We start from the raw sequence: 23,934 nt of genomic DNA, 5'->3' as shown, positions 1-23,934 counted from the left end.
GTACAGCTGCTAAAAGCCTAATCTATTCTTTAAAAAAGACATTTGAAAATATGTATCAGAAGTCTTAAAAATGTACGTGCCCTTTAACCCAGTAAATGCAACCTCTAAGACTAGACCTAGGGCAATAAATCACACATGAACACAAGGTCTACCACAACATTCACTTAAACATTATTATGAACTAATGAGCAACAATGGGGAACAGTAACTGATTTGCAGAATACTAATTACTCATGAAAAATGATGCTATAAAAGAGTATTGATGGGGAAATGTTTAAATTTTAAAAGACTAGAGATAGTAAAAGGTGACCCCATTTGCCTCTTCCATCCAGTTCGAAGGAGCCCCATATAAAAACGGTATAACAGGCAAAAATACATAAACTAAAAAAATAGTGATATTCTGATTATCTCTGATTTTCATTTTCTTCTTTACAGAAGTTCTATCTGAACTCAAATTACTTTTAACTAAAAATATGTAAACTGGACTGTGGTGGTGATAGCTGCACAATTGTAAAAATTCACTGAAAACTCAAACTTATAAGATGCATGAATTTTATGATATGTAATTTGTCAAGGAATATTCACACACACAGGACAGGAAAAAGTCCCTGCACTCAAAGAGAGAGAAAAAAACTACATTCTGTGTTTTACTGAACGCGGAAGAGGGAGAACTACAGTACCTCAGATCTCTTCACCAATAAATCTGCGTGACTGTAACAAATGTTTATACTGGACTCACATAAAAATTGACATTAGATCACTTCAAGTACATGAAAAAACAAAATATTATTAGTTTTTCAAGTAACTTGGGTTTTACCAGAAAAAGACTCTTTACTCCAACACATTTTTTCCCCTATCTACCCTGCTCCTGCAAATAAACCCTGAGTAACACAAATAAGTAGGAAAAAATCAGCATAATAAATAAAACAGTCCTTCAACACAATTTTAAATTATGTAAATGAGATGAATATTAATTGTTAAGTCTGGTAAAATCTGAAACATTAAACAGGTGATTTGAGAAGACAGGTCAAATTCTCAAAACAAGGGTAAATTTAAGAAAACACAAGCTCAAAATAAGCATAAATAGTATGGTAGTAACAACTGAGAGGGGAGAGAATAAAAAGAGCAGAAGCAGGCCACACCTATCAGGCCGCACCTACGCGAGCACTCAGCACTCCACTGTGCGGTCTTCCTGCTATCACTACGCCTCCTGCTCCCCTTTCCTGTGGAGAAAGTGAGATGCGGAGCTCTGCATCCTGTTCTGTAGTTACCCAAATCCCTTCTGTTTTCCTTTCTTCTCACCATGTGTCTAGGCGTGACGAAGCACGACCTACTGTTTCCCCGACTTGTAACACCACTGAAATTTAATTACCAACTTTCCCCCTCCCTCCTCTTCTCCAAGCATCCAATTTGAAGGACTCTTTTATTTCCCATTAGTAACTGATGCAATCAGAATTTATTCTTTTTTATGTCGTTTCTCTACTCTATCTTCATTGCAGAGAATCTAGCCATTACATATTATAGTCATGCATAAGCATCATTTAAGTTTCACAAGTACCTATTTAAAGTTCCTTTTATGTCACTGTCCCTGCAGTCTCCTTGGCTGCCAAAGTTTATTCCCTGGTAGATTCCTTAAGAAGTGCTCAAAGAAAAAATAGCCTCCAAATTCACATTCATAACATTTTGTTTGCTGTTTTCATACTTGAGTCAATTTAGCTGGATATAAAACTCCTGGCTCTTATTTGTTCTTGTGTTTATTAGATGTTGTTATTCCACTGCTTCCAGAATAAAGTACTGTTATCAAAACCAGACAATCCCAACAATCTTCCCCTTAAAGATTTGGATCTTTGCCTACATACTCCAAGAATTTTTTTCAAAGTCCAATAATGTTTGAAGAATATATCTACATGGTAGTTGTTTCTGGATCAATTTCTCCAAGTATATAACTTTTCAAATGTAGTGGTAACCCTTTTTCTTTTTTAATTTCAGGAAACGTACCTGAATTATAACTATTAGAATTTATTAAGTTTCACTGCTCTGGTTCCTCTTCAGAGACTCTGGTATTGTTTCTATGTTGATATTTCTTTGCCTCTCTTTGGTAAATGTCACCTTTTCTAGAACATTTCTTTTTCTTCAATTCTTTTTTTTAATTTTTGTCTCCTATTTATCTTCTGTTTCTCCAAGACATTTTCTATTGTTTGTTTCACTTTAGCGTACCTTCTAGCTGAGCTTCATTTTTCAAATGATTCTTTATTTCTCTTTACCATTTCTAAGATTTTCTTATTCAGATTTCTGTTGCTCTTCCACACCTTCCCAGGTGGCGCTAGTGGTAAAGAACCCGCCTGCCAATGCAGGAGACCCAAGAGGCTGGGGTTTGATCCCTGGGTCAGGAAGATTCCCTGGAGAAAGGCATGGCGACCCACTCCAGTATTCATGCCTGGAGAATCCCATGGACAGAGAAGCCTGGTGGGCTACAGTCCATGGGGTCGTAAAGAGCTGGACACTACTGAGTGACTAACACTCCATATTTGTATTATCTTCTAAATTTGAGTTTGAGTTCATTTAGAAACATCAGGCTATACTTTTCATTTGTTTTATAAACATTTCTTTCCAGAATGCTTTCATTGTCTGCAGAAATATTTTGCTCTCATTCCTTTTTTCTTAGGAAAGTAAGCTCTGGGGGAATTTGACTGAGTCAGTTGCTCTCTTTCATGCAAAACAAAAAAACTTTTAGGAAGCTGGAGTAGATTTTCCAGGTTCAGTAAGTCCTCCTGTTTTCCTCAAGAGGAAATGAAGCATACCAAAACACAGTCTCATGACTGCGGTCTCCTGGACTTCCACCTTTCCCCATCTTACTTGCCCTTTTCCCCCATGGTCTTCATCCTGTTTCATTTGGATTCCATTATCAGCAGTGTCTCCTCAGTGTGGGACTCGGACCAGGAAGGGAACCCCAACTGGTTGGTTTTGAAGATTCATAGGCACCAGAGGGCTCTACCACCACAGAATTCACTGCACGGCCTCTGCTATCCTGAGAACTCACCAACATCTCTTCATTTTAGCTGCTGTTCTCAACTTTTCTTGCCACACTTTGCAGGGACTTTTTGTTAGCTAGCTTGGGGTTCTCCTGTTCTCAAGTCCATCAAATTCCTGCTGCTTTCTTCTGAATCTTTCAGTACAAATGCTGACTTGTAGTCTTGTAGTTATTTGAGACTGGTCCTCATCTACTTCTATTACGAGTTTGTGGTGATACTGTTTTAGAGAAAGTGTCCATCAATTTCTGGTTTTGCCATGCTAGTTAGTCTGTATTTAGGGAAAACTATCAAGATTCAAACAACTATGTCCTACTGTTATCTTCCCAGATCTCAAACATTCTTCTGAAGGTACATTTAGCAAGTATCCCTAAAATTTAAAATAATGAGTATGAATCCATTTGCCTTCACCGAGGTCTTGAATAAAGGCACAAAGGCCTAAGAAATAAACCTTTACAACACGGCTAACCTCAGGTTTTCCACCATCTTCTCTATAACTATCCTGTGTTCTCTTATGAGGCACGCACCTGGTGCAATCATTATTAATCACTTTCATCTAGAAACCAGAAACAGTAAAAAAAAAAAAAATGAAACATAAAAAGAAATGGAAAATAATGTGGAACTCTTAAAACCACCTGAAGAAATTTATCAAAGCAGACAGACTGAGTACATATTTTTAGGCATTAATAGAGTAACAATTTTTGTTCTTTTAACAAGTATTCGTTGAACGCTTTCTACGTCACAAGAACCCTGTTAGACACAGGACACAAAAAAGCGAATAAGCCATGGTCCTCTGACTCTGAGAATCAGATTCAGTTCAGTTCAGTCGCTCAGTCGTGTCCGACTCTTTGCGACCCCATGAATCACAGCACGCCAGGCCTCCCTGGCCATCACCAATTCCCGGAGTTCACTCAAACCCACGTCCATCGAGTTGGTGATGCCATCGAGCCATCTCATTCTCTGTCGTGCCCTTCCGAGAATCAGATTAGCTGGGACCAAAAAATGACAAGCTAACACATGCAAATGCCATAAAATAATTAAACAAAACCACCTGCTAGAAAGAATCCTGGGAGGAGAATATTTACTGAACTATGTTAGGTTTGTCGCTTTATGCATTTCTGAAGCAACTAAACTTTTTCCTCCACTGAGAACACACTATCACTTTTATATTTTCTAAAATAGAAGATTCTTCTCTTTGCCAGCTGAATTGTAAACTTATTTTTAACTATAATACTCACTGCTCACAAAGATATATTAAAAAGACAAATATGTATCAAATGCTAGTAAACTGATACATTTACCAAACACCTTTCTAAAGAGTTGTATGAAGGGTCTTAAAAATTTTTAAGCCCTATGAGTGAAAATATTTACACTCCTAGGGACAAACTACAAGGCAATAATTCAACATACAAACAAACACTCACACACAAATGTTAGTATTTTTTTAAAAAGTGAAAAGGAAAACTTGAAAAAAGTCCCAAGGACATCTAACTTAACTAGGAAATGAGCATATAAAGAAACAGCTTCAAATCACATACCTTAAAATAAAATTCTAAAATAATGTGCCCTCAAAATGTTCCAGTTCTGAATGCTCTGAATGTGCTCCAAGTTGAAAAGAACAGCAGACCACTATAGTTAGTAAGTTTTTGATGACACAGGGAAATGTTTACAATATAATGCTGGGCAATAAAAGAGAAAATATAAACAATATGAAAACAGATTCTGCCCAAGCACGCCAACCTATTCAGATGATCTTAATAAAAAATGGCATCAAAAACAAAATACTGGAAGAGAAAGTGCCCTAGCGCAATGGGCAGTAGAACTCTGGGTATGTTTCCTTCCACTCACCCATAGTCTTATAAATTTCCAAATTTTTTCACTGATACTACATTATCGAGTCAACAGGGAGAAAAACTTAAAACCTGAGGGCAAAAATAAATCCACCGGATTTAACCATTCACCAAAAACCATCACCTTATTGAATTATTAAGCACAAAATCAGGCCACTCAGGATTAAGAAATGAATGAGAACTAAAGAAGGGAAAACACATATTGGAAAAAGACTGTTTACACAGGACCACATGAAGAACAAGACCAAAAGGCGGCAAATGGGCAATACGGTCTCAAATATCAAAATGCACAAACCCTTTTATTCCCCTCCCTGCACCCTGTGTGTATAACCGGGACTACAGAAGTTGACTTTATTTAAATTTACAGATCTGATTTCTAATTGCTGTATAATAATATGTCATACTCCTGTGATCACTGAAGTATACAAACTTTGTCCCACAAGACTCACATTTTAATCTGTTAAAACTGCCACATCAAATAGCTTTAAGCACTTAAGTTTATAGAAATATGGTAGACAATATGATCAAATCAGCAGAATTTAAAATAAATTTATAATGTTCACCCTTAAATAGTTATAGTTCTGTATGTTCTAGAACTATTTCAAGGTTTCATATAACTAGCTTATCACTATTATTAAAAAGAAATTTCAGTTGTTAAAGAAGCCCAGCAAAGTATAGTATCATCTGCTGTAACCAACAGCTTTTCCAATTAATGTTCCACTGAATGTTAATAGGTATAAATAAGAAATAAAAGGAAGGGGAGGTCCTTTTATCAAGTAAATTTGAAAGATGCAGTGCTTTTATGTTAATGTGCTCAGTGATTTCTGAGGCAGTGCGTTTTCCAAATTTAACCTCCTAAGTACTTTCTACATTCAAAGGGGTAAAGAGTAGCTCCTAGGTTCTCAGGATGATCGCATGCTTGGGTAGAATGGTGTCACTCATCGCTAACAGGGATAAATAGGAGAGGAGAAAGTGTGTGCAGGAGAGACATCTAGGAGGCAGCTATGTCAATCTGGAGCTCAGAAAAGAAGAGTGGGACACAAAAGCAGATTCTGACAACACACAGGCCTCAAGTAAAGACATTACTGCGAATGCCTGAACCAGAAAGTGCTTTCTACATTTACTCTGCTGCTGCTAAGTCACTTCAGTCGTGTCCGACTCTGTGTGACCCCATAGACGGAAGCCCACCAGGCTCCCCCGTCCCTGGGATTCTCCAGGCAAGAACACTGGAGTGGGTTGCTGCTGCTGCTAGTCACTTCAGTCGTGTCCGACTCTGTGTGACCCCATAGACGGAAGCCCACCAGGCTCCCCCGTCCCTGGGATTCTCCAGGCAAGAACACTGGAGTGGGTTGCCATTTCCTTCTCCAATGCGTGAAAGTGGAAAGTGAAAGTGAAGTCGCTCAGTCGTGTCCGACCCTTAGCGACCCCACGGACGGCAGCCTACCAGGCTCCTCCATCCATGGGATTTTCTAGGCAACAGTACTGGAGTGGCTTGCCATTGCCTTCTCCGCTGGAGTGGGTTAGGCACCTTGAATTCAGCAGACAAGGATCTAAAATTCATCATAAACATCCACTGCAGAATCTGTTCATATATCTTCTCCCTCTTCCAGCTGCAATGTGTTCCTTGATTCCCAAGCAAAGGAATCCTTACCAGCTAAGCACTACCATCACACCTGGTACAAAGCAAATGTTAGTGAAATGAACGTTTGGTCATAAATGATTTTTCTCCCAAAGATCAAAAAATAATCCACTCTTACGTAATATATAGCCTAACTGTATTTTAAAATGTGAAAAATGCCCTCCAATTAAACAAGTACAGAAACACCTATAAACACACATACTAAAGATATATTAAAGTTTAGCTTGCTGTTCAGTAAAAATCGATTATTAAGCTTTGGCTTTTGAAAAGCACAGTCAGTCAAAACATATTTCAACGTCCTTTCTAGCATCCCCGAACGAGCACCTAAAATGAAGCTGTATGAGAGAGTAAGGCATCGCCACATCTCACCAACATAGTCAAGATCATGAACGCCTGGGGAAACAACACTCACTTCCAAGTACACAAAAACATTCTAGAAATAACTCCCAATGAAAAACTCCTTATGAGCTTTTACGTGTTAAAATCCTGTCCGCTGAATAATAAATGTGTGCATCGTAAAAGCAAAGCAAACTGCATTAATTAATGATGATTATAAAAGCTGTTAATTTTATATTCAAAACCAATTATTAACTTTCAAACTGTTGAAGGGGAAATACACCAACAGCTAATATACACATCAGAGTCAAACCTTCCTTCTTCAGTCCTTCCCTTTATCAGCCAGTAAATGTTGGTAATTTTTAAAGACTACAGGGCTGAGTAAGAGACTAGATTACACCACAAATCTGATATTTGTAAATTTTCTGTGTGTTCCAGCACTCATAAAATGAACTAGATAATCTTTATAAACTGGATTTACTCTGTAGATGTTTCAGTTCATCCATAAGCCTCTCAAGAAAAAGAGCTATTTGGAAACTTTTCGTATCCTGTGACAATAAACTAGAAATAAAAGAGCAACTCTGCCACCTCAAAGTTCCTTAAGGGAAAACCTCAAGAATCATTAATATTCATGGATAAGTCTTTTGAGACACCCCCAGAACACTTTGATCCTCTACTAACCTCAGGTGAAAGTGAGCATCTACTTGGTATAGCCAATGTGCTAGTACACTGTCCAAGGCGCAACCCAGGAGCCAACAGGGCTCAGAAACTGTTCCTGCACCAGAAGGTCACACTTATAAAATCTGACAACACAATTTTCATAAAATTCTACAATGTTTTCTGTAAATTCATTCTTATTTACTCCTCCATGACACTAATATCGGCTTCAGCATCATGCTGATTCTATCAGTCACTCAGCCGTGATGTGTCCATGGTGTACGTCTAGTAGGTACAGGCAAACACATATGTGCACCCTTGAGACACAGACTACAGTAATAATCACTCAATCGCCCTTTACTTAAAAAAGAATTACCATCAGACTCTTTGAGTTCCTCATGAATGTAAAATGTGATTTGATCTATAATTAATATATATTCAAGCACATTTCTTCATACAAAATGGTACACCTGAGACATTATTTTTTTTTAATTCCACTCTGAAGTCAAAAAAAGGTAATTTTTTTCTGTTTGAAAAACAAAGATCACCAAAACCAAAAACCAATCACAAAAACTTTAACACTTTCGCCAATAATATAATTAAGTATCTATCCAAGATTTATGTAGTCAGTTAAAGACCACATTTTCAGTTTATAAATCAAGCAAGAATGTCTGTGTCCAGGTCTACAAATATAAGCCTGGTCCAATCTGGCGCAACAAAATGGTTCAACAAAATGTCTCCTAATCAGTCTGATTTAAAACCATTCAAATTTAAACATTAGTAACACCTTATCCATTAGCTGCACTACATTTTCAAGAGTTTGAACATAGCCACAGATACAACAGCCTTCATTTTTCCGTGTATAAGATCACCTCAATTAATTATAAAGCAATCAAAACTATTCTTTCAAAACTGCCTTCTATGTTGCTTCTCCTATATAAACACAAACGACAAAAGGATAAAAGATGAGACAGGGAAGAAAGACCGGAGAAAGAGAGGAACGAAGGAAGGGATGGAGAGAGGCATGAAACAAAACGTAAAACCCAGAGCATACTGTCTGAAGGAGTCATACATACGGGTGTAACATCCTTAATGTAACGGTTTAAGACACACCGCTAACATCTACTCCATAAGCCTTTACAGCTCTGCTCTAAAGGGATCTGGGGGAACATGCATTCACCCATAAAGGTGAATATTTTATTTATCTTTAACAGAAACACTTCAAATCTTGCCGAAGTACTTTAGCCAATCATCCCCTTTTGAAAAGGTCAAGAACTAGCAATTACTATGCTGTATTTGTATTAACACCACTCTCAGTTACTGATTATCAAACTGATGCCCAAAGTCAAGTCCAATAATACCCCAACTATATCTCTGCATTTAGTGATCTAAATAATTCTCCCCACTGATGCTGTTTATCAGAAAGCTCCCCCCATTCAGAACACACCGCCAGTTCCCACATTCCCTCAGCCAGCCACAGTTTACTGTATTTCAAAACGTGAGTCACCTGTATGCATCGTCTTCTTTCAAGTCTCATAGCATCCTGATGGGGTGGGGGGAGGGAGGGAAGAGTCCAGCAGCAAAACTACAACACTGTGTGAAGAAAAACAGATTATGATGAGAGATAAGGATGCAAGACAGTCACCCTAATTGAGGAACATTTAATGTAAACACAACCCCCAAGACATAGAGATAAAATGACTGTACATTCATTTGCTAACATTTATTAAAGCTTACTTGAAAATAATTTTCATTAATGAAAACCAGTTATATATAAAATATAAAGTAACTGCCAGGGAGAAAAAGTTTTAAAATCTGACTACTACCAACAAAAAAATTCACACATTTCTAGGTATGAAATAAACTGTCAATACTCCACTAGTCTATGTTAATTTATCAGAAGAAAAATGTCTACATTTTATAATCTACATCAATTCACAAATCAGTATGAATGTGAATTCACTTTTCACGGTGGTTTACTATCAAAGGTAAACAAAGTTGCTTTATAGGAACAATCAGATGTCAATCTTCCAATGTTACAGGTAAAATGAGACACTGCTCACAACTGCTCCCCTAAGCCCACAAACTCTCTTTTGCTCTCAGAGTGGCTTCCCCTACTTATTATAATTCTTTGACTTTAAATTCCTACTTATTACTTCCGCTGCTATTTCATGATTGGCCAGCAAATCCAACGACTAACAGGAAAGCAAAAGCGTCCTCTCATCTCACTGTTGCCAACTAAGAGCACACAGTAAGGACAAGACAGAGAGGAGCACAGGCTGAAAATCGACAAAGGGGGTTGGTCTGAAGATCTAGTTTTCAAACTGATACTGTGGAATTCAGTACTACTCCAAATGAAACAATGTTGCTTACGTTGGCCAAGTTCCCAGGCTAGCCAAAAGACATCCATCTATTGAGACCAAAAGATATTACACCAGCCATGGGCACTGGGGACTCTGCAGAAGCAACACAGAAACTTAACCAATTCTAGATCTTCTCTTTATTTGGAAAAATTCTAAAGTAAGTTGTTTTCCTTTGTTAGCACTCTCTCAATTCTTGATGCTTGCAATTCCCTAAATTTACATTAGGACACTCCAATCATCCTGCTAATAGTAATAACCCTTTCCCCTGAGTACCAATATGTTCCTAAATTAGCATCCCAAAGTTCCTGTTTCCTCAATGGAGTTCACTTCAGATATGTGACATGAAGAAATCAACTGGGCTGAAATAATTCACTTTAATATTTGCAGTTTTCAACAAGGATGCTAGCTAAATAGACCAAATAAACCCCTAATTGGTAGAATTCTAATAGTATTGCAAAATAACATTAAAAAATACTGAGACAGTGTGAGGAAAAATTTTAGCTAAGTGGGTCATAATGTGGATTTGAGTCTGTATTTACTGCCCCCAAATATTTCTGCTTTTCACTTATTTCTCCTACTTTTGAGCCCGTGGGGTTCTTTAAAAGCTCAAAACATGGAAGAGCAGCTCAGAGATAGCAGTTTACATGTATGAATTACTTGTAAATTAGGAACCACCTGTCCCTGAAATCATTCCTCGATTCCAGATTCCATTCTTGAAAAACCACTTTTCCAGTTTAGATGCTGCTATGGTATCAAGTAAAAACCCTAAGCATGAGACCAACTGGTATCCAACTTGAGAGGAAAGGGGGATACGGACAGACAAACAGATGAACATTAAAGCAGCGCATCAAGTTTTACTTGCAAAAATAATATATGAATCAAGATTAAAGATTTTTAATCTTTAAAAGATTTTAAAGATTTTAAAAACACAGTTTTCTAATTTTTTCCCTCATAAATAGTCAGTCTTAAATAATAATAAAAGTCTTTTATAATTTCAGCATAAACTACAGTAAAGGAAAATGTGAAATTTAAAATCTCTAGCTATGAACTACACGGAGGAGCCTAGTAGGCTGCAATCCTTGGGGTCGCTAAGAGTCGGACACGACTGAGCGACTTCACTTTCACTTTTCATGCATTGGAGAAGGTCATGGCAACCCACTCCAGTGTTCTTGCCTGGAGAATCCCAGGGACGGGGGAGCCTGGTGGGCTGCTGTCTGTGGGGTCGCACAGAGTCGGACACGACTGAAGCGACTTAGCAGCAGCAGAAGCAGCAGCAGCTATGAACTACACATTTTCAAATCCTTCAGGCTCTCAACATTATATTCTTCACCTGTAAACTGCCACAACGCTATCAACACCCTGACAACTTCAATGGCTTCAAGAGGAACAGATGAGTGGGCCAGTGGCGTAATGGATCATGCATCTGCCTCTGGATCGTCAAAATGGTCTCACCCTAAAGCTGACATCTTTTGGGGGTGGAGGAAATCAACCATTTAATCACTACTCATTTGAAAAACAGCCTTTAGCAAAGGATAAAGAATCTCAGCAAGTTAGGAAATTGGCTGCTGAGGTATGCTGCAACTAAACCACCATATACTAAGTAATGGTAAACGTCTCAAGTCTTGACACTGGATTACTAAATAAAGATTCTAGTGATTATTCCAATATATCCTTCAGGCTTGTCACTTTTCAAAAAAACAGTGGTCTGTATCAGATGTGAGTTTTGACAGTAACTAGGTTACAGTAAACACCAAATGGACTTTGCAAACTACAGACACAATTTTCTTTCTAAAGAAGCTTACAAATTCAATCATATTTTAATTTTTTTCTGAAAAAAACCTACAACGGATTTTTTATCTTTTCCCCTACAAATGGAACCATTCACAAATTATGGAGCAAAATTAGATGCTACTGAAAAACATGTACTATCCTTACCACAGAAACCTCCTATAATCAAAATCATTTACAGTATGTTTAGCTCACACTTTGCCAGAGGCAATATAAAAGTCTATGAACAATCTAGGAACTGAGCTGCAAGGAGATTCAACCAGTTCACCCTAAAGGAGATCACTCCTGGGTGTTCATTGGAAGGACTGATGCTAAAGCTGAAACTCCAATACTTTGGCCACCTCATGCGACGAGTTGACTCACTGGAAAAGACTCTGATGCTGGGAGGGATTGGGGGCGGGAGGAGACAGGGACGGCAGAGAATGAGATGGCTGGATGGCATCACCGACTCTATGGACATGAGTTTGAGTGAACTCCGGGAGTTGGTGATGGACAGGGAGGCCTGGCGTGCTGTGATTCATGGGGTCGCAAAGAGTCAGACACAACTGAGTGACTGAACTGAACTGAGCTTAAGTGGTTTTTGAAGCTAAACTTACAAACCATTTTTCTAGTTGTCTGAAAATCACTGCATAAAATTAACCTACAGCACATGTGCAGGGAAGACGAACCAAATGTCAACAAGCCTGAGTTTTGGTGCATGGTATGCTCAGGAAAGTACAGACTTGGTCTCTTGGTGTCTGTTCTTTCTCAGGAGAGGTCAGGGAGACAAGAGGGCAGGGGAGGGGAGGGAGGGAGGGTGGAAGGATGTGAAAGCACCTAACTGAAAGTACTCTTGTGCTGAGATTTATAAAATCACTACAAATCTAAAAAAAAAAAAACTAGAGTGGCAAAACTGTAATTGAAAAGAATGCATTAGCATGATATGGCAAACCCAGATTAACTCAAGAGTTAATGAACTAAGGGCTTTCCTTGTGGCTCCGCTGGTAAAGAATCCGCCTATATTGTGGGAGACCTGGGTTCAATCCCTGGTTGGGGAAGATCCCCTGGAGAAGGGAAAGGATACCCACTCCAGTATTCTGGCCTGGAGAATTCCATGGACTCTATGCGATCACAAAGAGTCAGACACCACTGAGCGACTTTCACTTTCTTTCATTTAATGAAATGGCAGTCATTGATGTATTTTCTAAAGACACAATGTTTTATACTGACGGAAAACTAAAAATTATATCTAGTTTCAAAATAACTATAGTAGTAGGGAAGTATTACAAACAGCAGGCAAAAAAAAAATCAGTACATACAAGCTGATACAAGCTTCAAAAGTACTGGTAGGAAATACCTTATTTCTTAAGCTGGGTGGAAGTACACAGCTGTTGCTTATTATCTTTTAATTTTATGTGTTATATATTCTCATATTCACAGTTTAAAAAATTTAACCCTCAGGAAAAAATGAAAGGCAAGAGGTTTAAAAGGACAATTCAGATAGTACAGAAGATTTCTATTAACAATAAGCTACAAAAATAAAAATAAGCTACAAAAATGAAAACAAAGTTGAGGGACCTAAAATTTTATTCCATGGATCAAATTACTATGCGGTTATATTCAAATTATGCACCATGACCCGCTTTCCTTAAAAACTTCTGCTCATTTACACTAACAGAATAAGGAAGTCATAGAAGAAAATGTCTTTATTTCAAAAGTAGACTTTCAAGAATTAAAACAGCCAAAGGAGTCATACAGGAAATGCTTTGATACCTAACACACAAGAAAAAAAAATCTATCACCCTAATCCCCAAAAAGATGATCAAATGGGATATGGGGGGGGGGACCCTTTTCACTAACTGGGTATTTCAAGAGAAATCCTAAAAACCAAGAATATTTATGACTTCCTCTAGAATCCGAGGAAATACCCACAGTCTTAAAAAAAAAAAAAAAACTGAAAATGCAAAAAGCCTAAGATTTCAAATCAAAATTATGAGTAAAACTGCAGAGAAAAGGACCTTCACTATACCCCAACCACTCAGCTGAGGCACTTCACAGACTCTGACACACAACAAGCAGGCCCTTATTTCACCAGCGGGGACACCAGGGTCAGACAGATCAGGCAGCCTGGCCTAAGGTCACAGCGTGAGCACTCTGGTCCCACACCGAAGTTCACTTCTTTCCGCCACTGCAAGATCCTCTCACTACGGATCACTGAAATGGTTAGAAGAAAATTACAAACCTGAAAATCTACGTGGACTAAGTCTGATTTGAAGTCTCACCATTTATTCTTCTGCCTCAACCAGGTCGAAAACGAATAAAATTCATAAGTAGTAAATTAATTTGTTAAAAATATTTCAGTTTAGGAGAATATAAAAGTAACTTTCCTGAAAAATCAGCCCAGCAGAGAAATTCTGATTATAACATGTAACAGTTTGCTATATATTCCTTAAAAAAAAAATTTGAAGACAAGCAGAGAAGACTGTAAAAACCAAGAGTAGGTAAGTCATTTTTGCTCTGAAGACTCAGGCAAGATAAAAGAACATGAAGAACTATAAACCTGGGTTCTTGGATCATATGACTCCATTGGCATGTTAGAAGTGGGAGCAGCTGATACATGGGGTTTAAGGAGAGAAAAGGATGTGATTTCTCATGAAACTGAAAATAAAGAACACAACTCTGAGTAAGCACTGGAGAGAAGGTTCAAGAAACAAGACCTGAGTGGATTAAATAAATAATGCCCCAATTTTTGCTACCTCAAGCACCAAGTTACCTGGCCTCTCCAGGACTACATCTGGGCTAAACTGAGACAAAATCAGGCACTGTATATTTGACTACAGCAATAAGCTCAGGAAAACAGAAGGGAAATAACTCAAAGGCATATTATCTGTAACAACGCAGAATGCATTGACAAGTATGTTTTTTAAGACTGGAGAGCAGAGACTGAGAAGTTTCTAGGAGTACTGGTGGTGGTGCAGTCGCTAAATTGTGTCCGACTCTTGCAACCCCATGGACTGTAGTCTACCAGGCTCCTCTGTCCATGGGATTTTCCAGGCAAGAATACTAGAGTGGGTTGCCATTTCCTTCTCCAGGGGATCTTCCCAACCCAGGAAGCGAACCCAGGTCTCCAGCATTGCAGGCAGATTGTTTACTGACTGAGCTATGAGGGAAGCCTCATAGGAGTAGGCTATGACCAAAAAAAGTACTGGTACCCTGCCACTAATTCAAAACATATCAACTACCACTGATACTGTGGCCTTCCTGGTGCTTCAGATGGTAAAGGACCTGACTGCAGTGTGGGAGACGCAGCTTTGATCCCTGGGTTGGGAAGATCCCCTGGAGAAGGGAATGGCTACCCACTCCAGTTTTCTTGCCTGGAGAACCCCACAGACGGAGGTTACAGTCCATGGGGTCACAAAGAGTCAGGCACGACTGAGCGAATGACACTCTCACCGACATTGTACTTTACCTGCCATCTTTTGTCTCCTTTAGTGAGTGTGAAAACAATTATTTTCACAGATTTATGCAACCTTCAAGTCTATCCACATACCTACGTGTTTTCTCTTATATTCCAAGTTCCTCAAAATTGAATATTCAGACCACGGAACTTTTCAGGAACCTGACTTCCACTACTGGAGAGCTATCAGTGTATATATACTAAGAAATAACCTATCATAAGCAAACCTAAGTTCCAGAAGGTTCATTTAAGCTAGCTGGTTGCAAGGCAACATTAAGTACTATTTTAGTTACGTGTGGAATTAAGCAGCCTTCCAAAGTGTGACTTGCCCCCAGCCCACCTCTCTCCTTCAAAGTTTCAGGCCCACGTTTCTGAGAGTCCTATGAACTGAGCTTGATGTCGCAATTATTTTCGTTTCCCACTTATTACTGCACATGAGAGATCTTGTATTTAATGGACACATAAGCACTTTCGTTTAATTCACTTAATTCTCATAAATAATTACATAAATTCAGTAGTACTATTACCCAGTTTTACAGGTGAGGAGACTAAGGTCCAGAAAAGTGAGGTCACACAGAGCCACACAGGACTATTTTAGAGATGACATTCAAATTCAACCAAACAAACTCCAAAGTTGCCGATCTCAGGCCCCACATTAAACTGAGTTTATGATCTCCTGACTCTACTCTCCCAACCAAAAAAGAAGAGGAAAGAATAGGTAGGACAAGGAAAAAACCCACTTCTCCCTCCTGAATTCTCAGTTTTGGTCAGTGGGTCTCACCACACCCCAGGCTCCCAAACTAAAGCCCTAATAACCTGGGACCTCTTTCCTACCGCCTACCTCACATCCAATCCACGCCAATTCTTGTGCTGGGAACTTTTCAGAGTTTTACTTATTTTCTCTGTTAGACTTCTGGGGAACTTAAAGGAAAATGGTGTCCCCTGAAAACTTCATAAAATGTATGGTCTTACATTTCAGGGTACCAACTGTCCTCCAATTGGTACCTTTGTCACCTTAGGCCCCAAACTCAGGTACTCGTCTCCAGTTCCATCGTCTGGCCCCTCCACTGGTTTTTCTAAACATCTTTCCCTCTAAAAGGAGTACCTCAAAGGTTTGCCCCGAACTAGTAACTCCAGACTTTTCTCTAGCTGCCCTACCTCGATCGCTCAGTATCTAGTCCAGAGCTGCAGGATGTTGCCTACAGGGCCACGCTACCACCTTAACTCTTCATGCCTAAAGGCATGCAACCCCTTCCTTACACAACTCACATTCCCATCTCTTCCCACCCACCCCCAACCATTCTAGAAACTGCTGAATTCCTGAGCTACTCTAAATGATCTCGCTCAATCCTATACATTTTCAAAATGCCCCATGCCTTTCCATTCTTCTCCGAGCCTACTGTATCATCCCTCGGCCCAGGTCCTTATTTCACGCGATTTGAGATGCCTCCTAAACTCAGCATCTCCTAGGCCAGAGGGTATGCCAGAAACGCTAGGGGAGTCTGCAGAATCAGACTGCAGACGCCACTCCCAAAGACCCCGAATCAGGGAGCATGGAGAAGGGCTCGAGAACCCGCCCAGGTTTTGTTTAGTTTTTGCTTTTTTAAATATTTATTTACTTGGCTGCAGTGGGTCTCAGTTACAGCACTCAGGATCTTTAGTTGCAGCCTGTGAACTCTTAGTTGGGACATGTGGAATCTAATTCCGTGACCAGGGATTGAAGCCCAGCCCCCTGCATTGGGAGCTTGAAGTCAGCCACTGGACCACCAGGGAATTCCCTGGCTGTTTTTTTTTTTAATATACAAGAACATCCAGGTTATTGACTCCTGAGCACGGCCAGATTTGGGAACTATTTCACTTACAGACAGCTTACCTCTCACCCCACTTTATCACACATTTAGCTGCTGTACACTTATGTCACTGAAGCGCAGACTTTCAACTTGGGAGTTAACCCATCTGTGACTTAAGAACATTAGTCAAATCTTCCTGCCCTGAACTCAGAGCTCAGCGTGGCATTCCATAAAATGACACCCTCCTTCTGCAGCGATGCTCAATCCTTTCCCCTAACTAAAAGTCACCCCTTCTCTACCTGATCTTTACGTAAATCCTAGCCACTCTTCAAGACCAACTCATTTCTCCCTCACCCAGCTTAAAGCCACTCCAGTTTCTCCTCTGAACCTCCGTTTAGCTACGGACCACTATATTTTATTATTTATGCTGTAGTCTTACTCAAGCAATATTATCTACTGCTTGGTCAATCTCAGTCTCACATTTCTGTTACATCCTAGTAGATGTTCAATGAGCACATTGGATTAATAGAATCAACAACATGGAAAATACTGTCTTGTATAGAAAAAGTGGGTTATAAACCAGTATGCAAATATATTTATTTTTAAAAAGGAGAGAAGAGTAATTGTGTGCAGAAAAAAAAAAAGAACTCACAGGTTACACACAAAATGCAAACAGTAGTTATCTCCAGAAAGAAGAACTACAGGAAACTGTTATTCTTATTTTCTGAAGTTTCTAAAATGAATGTGTTATTTTGTAATGAAACAAAATCTTATACCTAGAATTTTAAAACTTAGCTAAATCTTAACCTAGAATTTTCTCCTTTTTTGTGGTTGCACCATAGGGAACGTGGGATCCTAGGTCCCCAACTAGAGACCAAACCCATGCCTCCTGCAGTGGAAGCAAAGAGTCTTAACCACTTCAGCCAGGGAAGGCCCAACCTAAAATTTTCTTGATCAATGGAAATTCGGTAAAAATGACTGACATGGGGCCATCAACGCAATCCTAATATATGTGACTGATTTGTTAATGTCAACATTTCCCAACCTATACTCCAAATTCCACTGGTCTCACTAGACTGGATGTTCAACCTTGGGGACCTCATTCACAGTCACGCAAATCAATTACATACATAGCACGCGTGAACACAAGCTTTCACAGGGGCATTGTTCCCACAGCTTTCTTCATGGAGCACTGATGCACATTCTGCTTGTACTCCTATTTTGCTTCATGTTCAACCTCTACTTTTAGAAACACATTTCATGATGAAAAATACAAAATTTATATACAAAACTACAGTATCAACAAAAAATCAGAAATACTAAAAAGACTCAGCACTAACAGAAAAGATACACATTCACATATTATGTAAATCCTTTAAGTTCTTGCAATATTATATTACATGAGGGAAAAAAATCATGCATTATATCTTATCAGAAAGAACTCAAAATCTTCATCAAAGCACAGTCTCAGGAAAGTAAAAGGGAAAAAAAAAGAAAAAGCACAGAAGAAACACTGGAAGAAAATACATAAAATTATTAATAATGAATGTCTTTGGCTAATAACAGATTATTTTTAATTTTCTTCCTTACACTTTTTAGCACATCACAACTTTAATAAATATGCATCTTCTTAATCAGAAAAAAAATGGTCCGAGAAAATTCATTCTCCATCCTAACAGAAAAGTCACCGTGAAATCTAGCTATGGGCCACAACTATGGAAGCACCTTACGTACCCTCCAACTTTTAAAACTCTGGTCACTGTCCACAGGCCCAAAGCCTTCCCACTCCCGAGTCAGCCCACCCTCTAATTCCTGGCTCCACCGCTTCCCAGGTGGTCTTGTGTCAAGTTCTAAACTACCAGTTGACTAGTGTCCGCATTTACAAATGCGGTGATCCCATAAAACAGTGCCGTGACGATGACACAGCATTTAAAACACGGCATGATAAGTGCTCACGACGTTTTCCCATCGTTACACTGGCATGTTTCATACTGTCATGAAGACCCCCACCTTTCCAGGCCTATCTCCTTTTATATACGTGCTTTCTTTGAACGTTCGCTCAAGCCATGACGGGCAAAGCTCATTCCCCAAGAATCACTTTCCTGCTGAAATTACTTCCTTTCCTGCTTGTCAACCATTTCCCACGTCCAACATCAGTGCCTTCTCCTCCAGAAAGTCTCCCACCAGCACCCCTCAAGCCCACCACAGCAGTACTGACACCAGGACTAGGGCCCTAACTCTGCCTTCAACTGGAGCTAACAAATGACACGCGCAACGGCACCTAGCCCCAGAAACTGGTTAAAGCCCTGTTCACCACCTGCTCCAGAAGGCCAGCTCCTCAACTACAGCAGACTCTCGACACCAAGAGAGGAGAGAAACAAAGCCATCATCATCAAACCACAACATCACCACAAATACCTGCTTTGGGGTTGCTCTGTTGACACAAATGAGTTAAAATTTTTTAAATATTTAAAACAAGATGATAAGCACAGTGAAGTCCTATCTGCAATCTAATCATGGAACAAACGACTTGGCTAACTCATTTCAATGTGAAAAACACAAAATTGTGAATTTCTGATATAGAGAATGATATATGAGCTAAAATATATTTTATAGATTTATCAATTCTCTATAAATAGCTATAATCAGAAAAGGCTTGGGCATAGTTTTTGTTTCTTTTTTTTTCCCTGTTAAACACCAAACCTCTTTCCTGAAGAGAATATTTTTAAATGTGGTGTTATTTATACTGAAAATTTCAGTAAACCAGGTGGGCAAAGTCATGACTGCGGAAGAGGACAAGGACAGCAGTGTTAACTAAATTCTCTACTTTTACGCATGTTTGACGTTTTCAACAACTAAAATAAGTTTTAATAAAATCAGTGGTGTATGAAATACGTACCAAATACAATCTTTTAAACTATCAAATAAATGACAAAAGAAGCTAACTAAAAAAAATTTAAAGATGTGATAATTGTAAGACAAGAGAACTTACAAACATACCATGACTAAGCAAAATCTGCTTTTTTTTATTCTTTTGTTTCTCTTTGGGGAGAGAAGATAGAGGTTAAAACTGCTTGGGAAACTATTTTACATAAAATGTTTCATATAAATCACTAACAAAGATTTACCTAAACTGATTCCTATAAATTTTCACTGGGACATTTGTGCTAATAAATGTACAGCTATGATATGAAAATTTAGGGAGCTGGGGTGAAATTCCCTTTAGAGTGTCATTGGCTAGCTCCGTGAGATCAATGAAGCACAAACTTCCTAGTGCCAAAGTCCACAAGACAGACAGAACCCCTTACTAGCTTTAGCAGCTAACATTCTCCAGCCATTCTTGGAGGGGAAAAAAAAATTTTGAACATTTTAACAACTTGCCCCAAAATTTCTTCTTGCTGCCCGAAGTCATAACTCATGTTTGATCTTCCTACTTTTTCACATTACAAAGAGTAACACATTTTTTGTGGTAGCTAATACAGATGAATTACACAGAAACACTGAATTTAGTGTCAGACTGAGAGCAAGAGGTCTTCAGTTTCATTTAATTCAAATCAATCCTTTAGTAGATGTGGAAACTCAGGTCAAGAGATTATGTGCCTTACTTAAGAGGATCTGAAAGTAAAACCAACACCAAAAAAATCAGATTATCAAATCAATGATAAAAGCAAAATATTTGCCATTTTAATTGAGCATTCAAACTCCACTGCTACACAGAAATATGGGCAAATATGTATCTGCACAATATAAGCATGCTGCTGCTGCTGCTCAGTCACTGCAGTCGTGTCCGACTCTGTGACCCCATAGACGGCAGCCCACCAGGCTTCCCCGTCCCTGGGATTCTCCAGGCAAGAACACTGGAGTGGGTTGCCATTGCCTTCTCCAATGTATGAAAGTAAAAAGTGAATGTGAAGTTGCTCAGTCATGTCTGACTCGAGTGGCCCCATGAACTGCAGCCTACCAGGCTCCTCCATCCATGGGACTCTCCAGGCAAGAGTACTGGAGTGGGTTGCCAGTGCCTTCTCAATATAAGCATACTTATTTTTATTTTCATATAAATGAAAATACACAGGAAAATGTCCAGAAAGATAACCGCAAGCATTCAGCAGCAGTAGCTATCTTCAGGGACTGAGAAGGTGAATGGGTAGAAGTCAAAAGAGGGACCACCATACATACTTCTGTACACAATTCAGAAGTGCCATCATTTACACCTACTGAAAAAAACGAAAAGTAACTTTAAATACCTGCATACAAGTAAGATCCTAAAAATCAGATGATGTCATGACATGACTAGAGTTTCAAATTTATCATTCATTTCTTCCACAAACGTGTGCTGAGCACTGGAGATGCGTGGGTGAGAGTTGCCGTCACTGTGACTGCCCTCAGGGAGTTCCCAGTCCACGGTGGGGACAGGCAAGATCACACCAACACCCAACTGCAAAGCACGCTCACATGATGAGAGAAAGCGGCTCTGAGGGAAAGGGCAGACTGAGAGAAGATCAATGAGAGGAACCCATCTGAGGAGGGGGTATCAGAAACAATGTTTCCAAGAAACTGGCAGATGAGACCAGTATTTGTAGTCTTTATATGCGTAAGGCTTCTGAAGTTCACAATTCTTTCAATTTTTAGATCAACGTAAGAGAGACGGTGAGAAAATTTAGAACTTCTGAGAAAGTATCAGGTGAACAGGGATATGGGAATACGAGGGCCATTCAGCCCAGAGCGTGAAAGACAAAAGTACCGGTGACCAGACGTCTCCACACAATTTAGCAAGTCTCATGGGAGGGATGAACTGACTGACTTGCTCCCTGTAGTCAGAGGACAGGACTAAAGCCCAGAGTAAGGAGAATGCAGCAGAACAAGCGGCAAACGAGGGCGAGGAGGCGGGCACCGAGTCAGGGAAGAGCTGCGTCCTGAGGGCCAGCCCCCGGCACTGCACCCGCAGAGCCTGCGGCCCACAGCGTCGGCCTGCGTGCCCGCGATTCCCACAACACGCGGGACGCACGGTACCGCTCACTCCAGAGCCCGCCCCTCTGGCCTGACCTTCACCCAAAGGTCCACAGCACTACTGAAAACTGCCTGCTTCACAAAACAGAATCAGAGAAACAGAATTTTAAAAGAAAACTACCTCTTCACTAATCCCCCCGGCCCCGGATCTCTGGGGACGACTTTGCAACATGGTGGAGGGAGCAAAAATCCAAGCAAAGCATAGGAGGTCCTATGGAGATGTGAAGGTCAAGATTAGACTTTCAAGCAGCTGAAGCACCTGGAATCTTTGGGGGGCAGGGCAACAGAGAGAGGCAAGCTATGCAGAAAAGGGTCTCCACAAGTCTTCAGAGACCCAGAGACCAGAGTGTCCACGGGCCAGGTGAGTCTACCCAGAACTTAGCGCAGACAGACTGAGGCTGAGAGCAGAACAGAAAGGAGCAGGCAGGGGAGTCGAGTCACAGGGGGGAAAGCTCTTTAACAGAGGTTTACTGTGTTAACGGGTCTGAGCCCCCAGGTGCCCAGACAAGTAATTTTGACAAACATGATTCTGGGTGTGTCTGGAGGCTGTTTCTGGATAAGATCAACATTGGAATCTGGAGACTGACTGCTCGAATGTGGGTGGTTCTCATCCAGTTGGTTGAGAAGAGAATAGAGAGGCCGTTCCACAGCTAAGAGAGAGTTCCTGTCAGACTGCGCTGAGCTGAGACTGCAACGCTTTTCCTGCCTTTGGACTCAAAAACAGAAACATCAGCTCTGAAATCCTGAGCCTGCTGGCCTCCAGACTAGAATTTAAATCATCAGCTCTTATGGTTCTCAGGCCTTCAGACTCTGACTAGAACTACACCATCAGCCCTCTGGGTCTCCAACTTGCCAACTGCAGTGTTGGGGACTTCTCAGCCTTTATAATCACACAAGCCAAGAAGAGACATGGGTTCACTCCCTGTATCAAGAAGATCCCCTGAAGCAGGAAATAGCAATACTCTTCCCACTCCAGTATTCTTCCCTGCAGAATCCCATCAACAGAGGAGTGTGGCTGACTACAGCCCATGGGGTCACAGAGAGTCGGACACAACTAAGCAAGTGAGCACACAACACACAATAAAATACAAAACCAAACATAAATTCAAGGTAACCAACCAGCCTTGCAGAACCAACATTAACATTCTTAAAAAGAAAACAGGATTCAATCAAGAATTAGTAAACAAGAAACAAAACAATGTGATCCACAGTCAAGGGGCTAAAAGCGGCAGCAGAACACCACCTCAAGGCCGGCTGAGCTGCTGCATTCGGCAGACAACAACGTTACAATTTCATATTATATACAAAGAATTGGAAGAAAGTGTGTTTCAAAACTTTCAGGAACTTTGCTCTTTAATGTGTGAACAGAGTTATCTCAGCAGAAAAATTGAAACTACAAAAGAAAAGAACAGAAAGAAAATAATAAAATCACAGGAGACAGTGAGAAAATAGTAGAAAAACATGTGAAAAAATCATGGCTAAAAATCTGTCAAATTATAGTTACACCCAGACATGTCACAGGCAAACAGTTTAAAACCAACAACAAAGAGAAAAGTCTTAAAAGTGGCCAGAGAAAAAAGTATATACAGAGAACAAAATAGTAATTACAAGTTACACCTCACTGGAAACGATGGCAGCCAGAAGACAGTGGAACACCACCGTTAACGTGCTCAGTGACAACCACCACGAATGTGGGAGTCTATACCCAGTGAAAATAAACTCCAAGCACGAAGGTGCAATAAAGTCTTCACCAGCATACCTGAACTAAAAACACCAAAGAATGTTCTTCAGGCTAAGGGGAAATGATACGGGACTGAAACACAAATCTATACAAGAAATGAAGAAAGCCAGAAATGGTAAATAAGTAGGCAAATTTTCAAAACGAGTATGTTTTCTTTCTTGTACTTAAAAGAGCATTGATTGTTTAAAACAAAAACTATAAATTGCAGCTTAAAATGTGCTTGAAGCTAAAATCACAAGATTGTAACATATGTAGGAATAACACAGGGTAGGAATAAAAAAATATGGCAACAATTGCA

The 23,934-nt window shown here is 39.8% G+C and overlaps 1 protein-coding gene across 3 annotated transcripts in view; it reads right to left on the bottom strand.

Moving 5' to 3' along the window:
- The window catches only part of DYRK1A (dual specificity tyrosine phosphorylation regulated kinase 1A), a 151,209-nt gene that overhangs the window by 88,124 nt on the left and 39,151 nt on the right, over nt 1-23,934 (bottom strand). Inside the window, exon 2 of one of the 3 annotated variants that reach the window (XM_055416340.2) lies at nt 9,019-9,104. The exons of the other annotated variants lie outside the window; for them this stretch is intronic. Within the exon in view, the coding sequence (XP_055272315.1) occupies nt 9,019-9,028 (10 nt within the window). The 5' untranslated portion in view covers nt 9,029-9,104. The remainder of the gene's footprint in view (nt 1-9,018; nt 9,105-23,934) is intronic. 3 annotated transcript variants of the gene reach the window in all.

Source organism: Moschus berezovskii, chromosome 1 (genome assembly GCF_049115385.1).
Source record: "Moschus berezovskii isolate FMDL1 chromosome 1, NW_MosBer_1.0, whole genome shotgun sequence".
In the NCBI taxonomy this organism is placed as follows: Eukaryota; Metazoa; Chordata; class Mammalia; order Artiodactyla; family Moschidae; genus Moschus; species Moschus berezovskii.
The sequence above is the reverse complement of the archived record's forward strand: the minus strand, read 5'-3'. Positions and strand labels throughout refer to the sequence as shown.